Source organism: Argopecten irradians, chromosome 11, assembly GCF_041381155.1.
Source record: "Argopecten irradians isolate NY chromosome 11, Ai_NY, whole genome shotgun sequence".
Taxonomy (NCBI): Eukaryota; Metazoa; Mollusca; class Bivalvia; order Pectinida; family Pectinidae; genus Argopecten; species Argopecten irradians.
The window spans coordinates 19,642,101-19,654,268 of NC_091144.1; the positions used below are offsets into that span (position 1 = coordinate 19,642,101).

The window sequence follows — 12,168 nt, forward strand, 5'->3', positions numbered from 1 at the left end:
TTATAAGAGCGCAGCTCTCTGCGCGGCCGAAGGCCACGTAGAGCGAAGCTCTACTAACCATAACACGTGTGTGAGCATATAGATTCCAATACACTCCAGTACCCCTTGGACTTTGAAATTGTGTCCCGCGGGAAAGGTCTCGCGCCTCCATGTAGGCAGCCATGTTTTAATTCTCGTTATCAGCACGACGAGATTTGAAATTTCTGTACTAGACTAAATGTGTTATCAGTATACGCTTTAAAATTACTGTAAGTAGTTTTAATTTACACATGTACAAGAACAACGCAATAAATGTAGTTGTCCAATATGTACTGTGTATGTTCTCAAGCGCACGGCACCGTCAGCACTGACGTCACAAAACCTGACGCCAAAGATGACGGCACAGATTCGTGCGTATTTTTGATAGCATGGCATGTTGCCAAGTTTTCTCGGCATCTGATAAAAACATGATTGAAGTACGTGTATATTGAACTATTCCATTTGGATTGTTTTGAATTCTTTCTAATTATCGATAGTATTTGCATGTCAGTGAAATATTCTATTGTTAATCTCATAGAAAAATATAGACAATATAAAGTTATGATGTTATAATCTTTTACATGTAGCTGCGCTCTTCTGTGGCTTTGCCTTAAATTCATATTAGGAATATTTCTATAACTCAACATGCTTGAGCTCTAAGGTTGTATAACTATTGAACGAGAAGACATAATGGCAAATTGGCAATGTTGAGTACAATGTTAGAATGTCTATCAAACCAGTGTATTCAGTATCTCATTTGCTAAAGTTGCTAAAGGAAAATATCTAATTATTCAAATCAGAATCAAGATGATGATTAAAGTATAGAAGTTAGTAAATAATTAGTACAAGAATTACTACAGAAAGTCTTTTATTTGCTGAAGAATTCCTTGCACAATCTTAAAAGTGTTTGAAAGATACCTTTTATGTATTCAAAGTCCATAAAATTAGCATTTTCAATATCAATGCAGCAATACCAGGTGACCAATTCAAAAACTTAACAGATTACACGATGAATGCCTGGTGCGATACATTTGTGTTGTGTGTAGTTAATCAAAATCGAGTAAAAAAAAAGAAGCCTTCAACAACACCACATTTGCTTTGTGATTATAAAAGAATGACTTAGCTTTATTAAAAACATAGAAACATCAGGACACTTTGTAACTCTGCATTCAACAAAAAAATAAATTTGAAAACTTCCCATATACAAACACAACATTCATGAGAAATTGGTCAGGAATACAGATGCATGCAATACCCTCGAAATATATATATCTAGATATATATACTGAATTAAAAAACATGTAGGTGAACTGACACCAGATGATACGACTGACTAAACCACAGGCTATGGAAGGCTATATCATGATACAAATAAAGGTAAAAAAATAACAACAACCACCAGCATTTTACAGTATGCGGCAAGTTTTTTATACGATATTTGAACTAAACAAAAAATCAATTTTATGCAAATTGTTTTACCAATAATACTGAATGTCAGTTGTTATCAAGCTATAATTCACACCTTGTGTGTAAACCGAAGTATTAAAAGTAGTACAGTCATTGAAAAAGATAAAACAATTTTTGTACTGATTTAATAAATTAGTATCACTTAAATGATGTAATGATAAAAAAAATCTAAATTAAAAAATTCTGTGCTCTAAAATAACAAAAGCTGTATAAATTAAAAACAAATATATATATTTACTCTTAATAATTTCCTTTAACTACGAAACTAAGCATAAACAATGGAAAATAAGAAGGCAAGTGTACTGCTATATATAGCTCTATATAACATGGTACATATACAAAACAAATTTATAACGAAAACAAAGTGTAACTTTAGATATTGCACTTGTGGATAGCGTCCCCGCTAGTGTGAGCACTACCAGGGGACAGGAAGAGCAGATACCACACCATTCACAAGATACCCCATTCTTCTCTACGATAATGACCCCTCCCTTTCCATCACCAAACAGCATTCTAGGATACCATCCCTCCCTCAACCTTCAATCTACATCACCAGCCTTATAATGCTAGGCTCCCAACACAAAATAGACCTTCCCTACAATATTTACGCTCTATGATACCAATCTCCGACCCTCATCAACCTCCATACCAGCTCTCACTCTGATACCAATCGCCCTTACTGTTCACCTGTATAACCACCAAATGTTGACACTCTTCACACACTGTATACTGCTCTCCATGTCACAAACAATGGTGTGTCATCCGTCCTCAAACGGACATTATGTTGCTATTTTCTGATGTCGGTATAAAAAAGATAGTAGCTAGCAAAGTTCTTGAATGACAAACATGGATACAAAAATGGAAGTTTGTCCCTTTTGCAGCATGATAAAATTCTGGCAAGTAAGTCTTTGGCAAAGTTGCACATAATCCAAATTTTATAAAACATTGTACACTGTTTGGCAAATTATGATTGATTATAAAAAGATCTAAAAAAGTCTGTGATACTGAAGGACACCCGAAGTAACATACTACCCATAAAAGCTGGCATAAAGTAGTTTTAGTTTTAGATGACCAGCGTTTTGCTAATGAAGTTTATTTTTCTTTAAAATATATTCAGGTAATACTAATTGCATTGCTGGACTAAAGGCCCAAGACTAGTGAAATGCAAACATCTGTCTAGTATTGGTTTTGGTCATGTCTGGAGACAGCCCTTTAATCAATTAAGGAATTCAGTTCCATTAAATTTTGTTCTGTCCCAGACGGGTTGTGGTGTTATACATATAATTGCAAGGAGGTGATCTCTTGGAGTATAAGTTTTTTACAATATGTTTTTGTGAATTCCAAACCAATGTCCAGCTGAATTATCATTTCTAATGAACTTACTTCATCAAATTGATTAAAAAGACTTTTTTTTTTAATTTGTATTTTGTTAAAATCTATAAAAGTAGAAAGGTCTGACTGTCGGTAATCCATCCACTAATGGTCGTAGTATGTAGAAGTATCAAAACCTAACATGCAAGGCAATTGTTTTTGGGCTTTTTTTAAAAACATTTTGTGCATACATGAATATCAGTGAAAAATAACATTTGTCTAATCATTTGTTTACAAAACTTCTATCCTAGACACACCTCTAGGCTTGAATATTATTACTTACTACTGTCACATTTCACTATGCAATGCCTAAAATATTGGCAAGGTAATACACACAACACACAGGAGTCCTACAATGAGGAACTCGTCACCACTTGTAGATAACAAAAAAGAAAAAGAAAAAAAAAAAAATTGAATATGATTTCTTAAAACTTCCCACGTTGAACTTGCCCGACTGAAATGGACAGATTTTTTAATCCCTTGCTTTCATATTACACTGGAATTGTTGTAGACTATAACTACAAAGTGCGGCAAGTTTATGTTATTGTAAAATCATGTAAAAAGTATGAAAAAATAAATCTAATAAATAAACATTAATCAACTTATATCAAAACAGAAAATACACATTCATCTTACAAGTAGTGCCCTACATTTCAAGATATATATAAAACAATCTACACGTAGCAGTACCATTCTACAAATGATAATGGAAATCCTCAAAAAATTATCTTCAAATACACCTGAACAAACAAAACCCATTGATACCTTTTTTTCCCTTGATCAAAGATAAAAAAGAATAATCTAATAATAATTTTAAAATATCGGAAGACAATCAATTTAAACACCGAAAAACTAGCCTTAACTGCCCATATTACACAAACACATTTTTAAAAATGAACATGATTTTCATTTTAATTTTCTATTTTCCATTTATTTATTCTAAACTAAAACTGACTTAAACACTAAGGAAAAATACAAGCTGTATTCCTCTGTCGGAGACTTTCTTATAATAGCCTGTATTACCTATGTACCATGTTGGCTTTTAGTAGAACTCATCAGGGAAATGGGCATCACATGCTCAAATATATATAAGGTGGAAAATGTTCCCTGAAGAATCACAGATATGATTTGAGAGAACCACCCTACCAAAGGCAAAAGGTGTGAGGTATCAAAACACTTGACCAGTATTTTATTCCAACTTGAGGTAGTGTAATCCTCGTTTAAACTTTAGATATATGAAACCAAACTTTTTCTTCTGAAAATTAGATATCTAATGCGTAATTAGCTTTGTCATAGTGAATTTAAAAAAAAAATTATTATACTTGAAACATTTAATGATATTCTTTTCGTTAAGTAAAGCATTCTGATCTTGTAAGCGGGTATTGATTAGTTTATCATTTGTGTGAGATGCACAAGTGTCACAATTTTCCACACAAACTTATAATTTAACATTTAATATCTACTCCCATCTACACGATACCACGCTTCAGATACTGAAGTTCATAACAGAGTTCTATTTCTAGCAAAGATTAGCATTAATTAATTGTCATAAAATATTGGACACCATGTACTGAAAAACAACCCAAAAACATGATATAAATAAGGCAAATAAGGCTAAGAAACAAAAGTAGTATAAAAATAGACACACACTGTACAAAAACATAACTAGTTAAAACTTGTGATATCAGGAAATGTAACACCTCCTAGCCAGTTGACAACAGAAAGGCACAGAGTCCTAATAATGAATCATGTAAAATTAAGATTATTCATAACCTGCTTGTGTTACTCTGATTTGCTCTCACCGACAATTCTGGCCCAGGTTTTATTAAGATTCCTTCCTGTATGGAATTTTCCAGTCATTAAAAGCATAAGGAAAGTTCCTAACAGCAAGGATTTTCCTCTTACAGGTAAAGTCTCTAATATTACTTATAAGTGGATGTAATTTCGATCAAATGAGTCAGTTGATGTATTGGATGGTTCTCCTAAAAGCCAACTCTCCAGTTGTTAATGACTGTGTAGTTACTGGACAAACTGACCACTCGGGATCAGGAACTCACTGTCTACATCATTGATCACAGACACGCTAAACACTTTCCATATCAAGGTACTTAACATCAGCCACCCACGGCTCCCTTTGGACAACATGTAGAAAAGTAAAATAATTTATGAATGGTTACAAAATACTGAACTTACACAATACACAATCTTTTTCCAAACCCAGCAACTGTATGGAAAATTTTACTTAAAATTGAACACTGAATATCAAAAGAAGAAATAAATTTAACAAAAATAAGGTAGTTATTCTGGGAGTTAAATATACAATAAGTTAATTGTTAGTATCCTTAAATTTAACATTACGATTTTGTTTGGTATAATCAATCTGGAATGCAAGGTGGGGGAATTCTACATATCAACAATAGTTACTATATAATTTACATCTAAATATTGTTTTTATATATCTGTATATGCAACAAAATCCCATGAACAATTTACAAAAAATGTAGAATATGACTTTCTCTTTTTGTCCTTTTCATAGGTTTTAGTAGAAAAGAAACTTTCTGTTTCAACTCCCTATTATATATATTAACATGATTTTACAGAACTGAAGTAACATCTGACCAGAGTTTTCAGTTTTTTGTGTTATGAAGAGTTACTCGCTCTTGCGAACAGGAAATAATTGTTGAATCAATTATTATGAGGCTACCAGGTAAGATCACAATTTTGTCAGAAAAGTTCTCACGAAAGCTTATGAAGCAACAATAGGTACCTGCTGATAAGAACAAATAGCCCTATCAAACAAAAAGTTGAAATAATGGCAGTTGTAGAGTGATCTGTATACGAGTTTCTCTACAATGGAGAATCACAGAAATACAACAGGGCTTGTATCAACATAGATAACAGATAAGATGGTTAATTAAAGTACAAAATACAATAATATATCAACAAAGAAATTAAAAAATATAAATTAAGCTTTCCTTTTTTCATACAAAACAATAGCACCTTAAACAAAAATAAGTCTACCATGTACATTTTTTTTTAATTATTTTGCATCCACTATTTACATATTTTTATGAAGTGTTATACAAAAACTGGAATATTACAAAGTGGAAATAGAAAGATACATGCTTCATAACACATGTAACAATGAAATATGTGTACAATTTTGCTATTTCCGCTAATATACAATATTGGACAACATCAAGTTTGATTTTAAAATGATTTCTGTTATGCAATAGTAACAAAAATATGATCCACTCTTTCTTTACTGAAATCATATTTGGCAGATTGCAGATGAAATAATTATTTTGTTTACGTATAAAAAATGTTGAGAATAAAAATAAAAAGGCTTTCTTCTTTTTTATCATAATTGTTAACATCATAATTACAGACGGCTATAGTATTTCAAACTGGAAGTGTTACACCACATTATCCATACAGATAATAATTACAGGAACCCCATTCCATCAATTGGACACAATATATGAAGACACCACATCAAACTTAAGTATTGGTATTATTCTACTACAGCTGATACGGATAAGCTCTATACACAAAACTATGTATGATCACTGAAGGATAAATCTGTATGAAAGCATGCGGAAAATGTATGATATGTGAAAATATCTGGAATACACCATAATAAAACTCTGAATCTTTATAAATAGGTCTTTAATACACATGCATGTGGATCTGTCTAAGGGGGCATAACTTATAAAATGTGTAACAAACTAATCTATCTTTTTTGAGCAAATGAAAACTATGACTTGTTTTTCTCTACAAATGAAGTTGTCTCCTATTTCCACAACACTTTACATGGGACATCAACTACTCCTTTCACACATTACATATAGAGAAGAAAAAAATATTCACCTGCTGATGACGGTACAACTGTATTTAAAAATTCAATAAATTACACACTCACATTTTAATAATATATAGATCAAAATATACAAACAATCTAGCACTACATTTTAACCATAAAAAGGTCAAATGCTGGATTTTCTATTTCCTCTGTTGTTAAATATGAAACTATTTTTTTTCTTTTGTTTTAGTATAATTAGAAAACCTTTGAGCTTTTTCCCTTTCAGCAACAGTTACAAGATATTCACATGAAAAAACTTGTTTGATAAAAATCGACAAGTAAATTCAGGTTAATTGTATATGCTTGATTGAATAAATAAGATTCGGTATGTACAATGGATCAAATTCAAAACATGTTTCTAATTTAAGTTATTAACAAATTCAAAACTAAACAAAATTGTTGAATAATCAAAATCAAATTATGATATTGCATAAATTGAAGTTTCGAGGACTGCACTTGTAAATGAGAGCTTTTGGAAATCATTTTCATAAGTTATCAGCAATTTGAATATGATAAATTGTAATTTTATAAAAGTTTTTATTTGTGTAAAGTATTTAACTACATAAGTGACAGAATGAGGTATTAGTTAGGACATAATGAAAAGTCTTGATCTATCACAAATATAAAACAATTTATGAATCTAAAGATAATTTGGCAGCTCTCTCACTTTATTAAGTGTATTCACGTTTAAAACCTTCCTTCACGCATTTTTTTTATAAAAAGAACATTGAAAATGAAGTGGAGAAGAAAAATTCACTTTTAAGAAATTTCACACTCACGCACTGGCCTACTTAATTATGAACATGAACCATACAAACTGGACAAAATCACAGTAGAAATCTGTTGAACATGAAAAAAGATGTGTAAAACAGTAATTAGGAAACTAATTAACATATAACTTTGCATGCAATAACTTTTAAAATCTTAAATTTGCACAAAAGTATAAAAATGCCTATATAAACCTTCGAATACAAAATTTAAAATGCTGAAATCTATCAAGAACAATTTCTATCATAAGAAAATTCCCTGCACAACATTTCTACATAGTCACAATTTCTATGTAGGACAATCCAGTAAAAAAAACCATCAAAATGACCAGAAAATATTTGCCCACTGTCGGAAGTGACTTCATTATGACTAGATAGTACTCATTAACATTCCAATGGAAATTTCCCTATATGATAACATACAGAAACACCCTCAATCAGATGGGTTATTTCCCCTTACATCCATTTGCATACCACTTTTGTTAAGCTATTTATTTTCGCTCCAAGTTGAGGTGGATCTACACAATTTATCACTAAAATACAGCCTCTTGTAGATTGATAGAAGCATATTTCTCTTCTCACTGATGTATTAAAACTTTTCCTTGAAGAAAAAGTAAGCCTACTCTTTTGGGTATTAATTTCTATTTCGTACAAAATTCTTGAACAATCTTGAAACATTTAAGTTTTAAACTCGCATTTAGAATTTAGCAGAATCGAGTAATAAAATGTATAGATCCTGTCTACAATGGTACCAACTGGATGCCGGCTTGTTTACCCGGAGCTTCTGGCTGGTTCAGCCCTAGAACATGCTCCTCCCTTCTATGTGCAGACAGCCAAGTCCACATGTGCTGGACTGGCCGTGTGAGACAAATTGTCATCTAGTAAACTTGTATAGTGCTAGGAACACCTGTGTGGACGTCCACAAAATATTCAAAATTGTCACCACAGCATACATTTGTAATAGCATATCTGCTGAACTGACAGATATGATGGCAAAACTACCTGCAAAAGTATGTTTATAGACGTGTGTACTTAACTTCTACTGACAAATATGTGATAAAAGTGTAATTCTTAAATAAAAAATATACTATATATTATTAAGCATTAGTTGAATAAATATGAGGCAAACAAAACAGTTTGAAAATCCCATAAACCATGGTAAAAGATTGACCTTAAACCCGATGAAAAGAGCAAATTCACAACATTGTTGTGTAAGTTGTGATATTGTCATGAACACAAGCTGAACAGCTTTTGGCAATAATGCTATTCTGTACAAGAACCAGACAACACACAACATATAATAAGAGCACTAGACATCTATAACCATACCTCTGCTAGGAGTTCAGGGCAAAGTTTCTTGCCCTTCAACTACAAGTAAACACTTGTGTTTCTGTCAATTTGCCAGACACAATCACAGTTTTGCAAGGAGACTGCATAAATATCAAATAACTATATCCACATAATGTTGTGGCAGTGCAGCACTGACAAAATCACAATACAATATTTGTAATAAATATATTAACTCTAAATTCTGACTAAAATAAAAAATATGGATAACAGAATATCTACAGATAAATATATAAATGTTGTTTGTATCAAATGATCTCATAAATACTTCATATTTCAAAATCTAATAGTCGCCTTTCCTTTAAATAATATAAATTAGCTTAACCACATTTTACAACGAGGCAGTTCCTTCATCCACTATCTCCTACTGACCATACCCTAACACCATCGAAAGGGTACAGCCCTGGGCCGGTCAGCGCCTTCCTTTACCAGTGGCTTATGGAATTCTCTTCCTGGCCGAGAGTGGATCTGGGCCCAACAGTGCTCGCAATAGTACTGTAGGCAGGTGACATTCGCACAGAAGAATGGTGCAAACTTTCCCCCACATCTTGCACCTTGGCATTCGTCGCACATTTGGTCATCCAGCACGTATGGTTTAACCTCCACCTGTTAGGAGACACAACAGTTAGTTAAGAAAGACACTTGCACATCTTTGATTGTTCATCAACTTCTTTGTTATCATGTAGTCTTGATTGGTATAATTTATATCAAGTTTTCATTTCTAATTACAATATTGCTTGGTGACAAAACCATGTATATATAAAAAATTTCAGTTAACATAATTGATCTATCTATCTCTAGGACTACTGATATTGAGAAAATATATGGTATCTGCGTATCACCATTTTGTATTGATATTTAAGAGAATGTTAATTTATACCCTCTTGTCTATCTCTCCGTGCTGAAGCTGGACAAATCTTGCACTTATAGCAGCAATGTAACTTTGTTGATTGGAGAATGCCACCCGCCCTGCCCCTTTTGGATACTTCAGTTCTGGGTCCGTATCGATCCCTGCGTAGCACACACCACCATATAACCTATCCATGATCATGGCCAACTCCACTGTAACAAAACAATTATGTTAGTAAAAGATTATCATTTCAGCAATAGTCTACAGCCGTATTAAAAACATTCATATGTTTTGCAAGCTTTGTCAACAATAAATGAAATAAGTCTTTTAAGACCTCAATATGATAAAAGGATGTAATCAAACTTGGATACAGTGTATGATGTTACTTCTGTGGAATTTAAAGAACTAGGAATGTCTATTTTACAGAAATACCACTGTGTCCATATACACCAAAGCAAGTATGGACGAAGCATAACAAATTAAAAATGATCATGTAAATACCACCAAGGTATATATGTATGTATATATACTTTACCTGTAGAACAATATCGACTATGGAAAGTTTGCAAAACCTACCTGCTCTTAGTGGCCGGGGTACGCCTCCCACAAAAATAGTTTTCCTCGGGTCAAGTGGCTGAGAGCCGTCCATCACAAAGTCAGAGTCACTTAAATTCCATGGCCGGATCTGTACCTGTAATACATCATAGTTACATGTTAGAAACCTCGTCATTACATATTCCATCTTTCCATATTACATAGTTACCTCCCTTACTTTGTGAACGAAATCTAGTGTCGTTTTCTCTAAAAAGTATGATATAACGATTGCAAACAGATGACATCACAATACCAATACCTACCCACAAGGGCAGATAACTCTGTAATATACAATACTACTACAGTGGGATTCAAAACTTTTTAATTTATTTTCTCACATATTTTAACTTTTATACTTCTAAGACAGGAACAGTTTGATATAATACTTAAACCATTAATGGGAAATGAACCCTAAAATATCATATTGTCAAGGAACAGTATCACAAGGCATTAAAGTGAATAGTCGGTCAAAGAAAACCAGTCTAAATGTGTTCATTGGCCTTCCAAAAGTTCTCACATATTAATACGACGGTCAAGTTCTGCTTAGTTTCCCAGTTCTGACCATTAAAGTAAAGAAAAGTTGAAAGCATTGAAAGCGAGGCTGCGTGGAAATGTAACCACGAACATAGTGAGCCGGGAGGACGTTTTAGAATTTGCATACTTTAAATTAATTTCTTCGTAAGCAGACAGATTTTGACGAGAGATTTTATTTTTCCATTTCATAAGAAATTATACTGGACACATTCACACCATTTTACCGACTTTAGCCATCCTTGCCCGACTGTTCACTTTAACCTATTTGTGTTACTGACCTACCAGACTATTTTAAAATAAAATAAGTCAGTACAAATGTTCTTTTTAACAATTTCAATTGATCATGCTAAATATCACTGTTAAACTTAAGCTTGGTTTTGCCTTTTTCTCGTTTAATTGTACATTCATTTACCGGATTCTGGAAAGAAAAACATCTTATTAATCGACAAAAAATGGTTAATTACAGTAATCAATTCTTGCAATGATAGTTGGATTTTGACTTGATTGATTTCCATCACAACTTACAGGTTTGTCCTTCATAGTAGGACTGGAAACACACCAGTACAATTTGTCATCATCTACAATACACGATTCTATCAAGGCTTGGACAGACATCTCATCTTGGAACAGTAAGAAGCAGTAACCTGAAATACACATGAGAAAGGAAAATCATTATCACTACAACAGACTCCACAACATATGCTTTAACAGTTTGAATAAATTTATCACGATGCCGGCTAAAAAACATTTGAACAACATCTTAGTTTCACCTGCCTTGCCTATTGTTGAAGGCAAGACAGAAATAGTCAAACCTTGAGTAAAAGTTAGCTATTAGCTAAGCCCACTTTTCCAACATTCTATGATTTTAAAGGGTTTTCAAAAAGAATCTGTAGGAAGAATAACTTAAATAAATGTTATATTAACAATGAATATGATGACCTTTTTACAATTTTAATTTCAATATCATTATGAAGAATATAAGCTAAGTTTTTATAACTGTTTGCCTATCACACATTATTTCATATAATTACAGTGGTGTATATAAAATATCAAAACACTACTGAGCCTGAGTCCTTCTCATGACCTTGACCCCGCACAACAGATGTAATATGAAATGACTTCCATCACAGTATATTGATCTATCAAATTGCAGTGTTTAGCTGTATATTGTGCCCTGATCCTTGGGGTCTAGAATCAATGCCTGCTTCCTCTGTCCACACTGAAGCTTTGTTCAAATTGAAGTGAATCGTCAACACAAACACTAGTTATTGATCACATCATAACAGCTGGCCATGGAACACCTCCGTCAGCGAGAAGTATTGTGGGTAATACTGGGAGGGGCCCAGCCAGAAGTATTG

General features: G+C 32.8%; 1 protein-coding gene across 1 annotated transcript in view; it reads right to left on the minus strand.

Annotated features, from left to right (window-relative positions):
- Positions 1-869: 869 nt before the first annotated feature.
- LOC138334928 (cytoplasmic polyadenylation element-binding protein 2-like) overlaps positions 870-12,168 on the minus strand; it is a 28,740-nt gene continuing 17,441 nt past the window's right edge. Inside the window, exons 5-8 of the mRNA XM_069283790.1 lie at positions 11,336-11,454; positions 10,259-10,373; positions 9,713-9,894; positions 870-9,438 (exon numbers count right to left, since the gene is read on the minus strand). Coding sequence (XP_069139891.1) covers positions 9,211-9,438; positions 9,713-9,894; positions 10,259-10,373; positions 11,336-11,454 — 644 coding nt within the window. The 3' untranslated portion in view covers positions 870-9,210. The remainder of the gene's footprint in view (positions 9,439-9,712; positions 9,895-10,258; positions 10,374-11,335; positions 11,455-12,168) is intronic.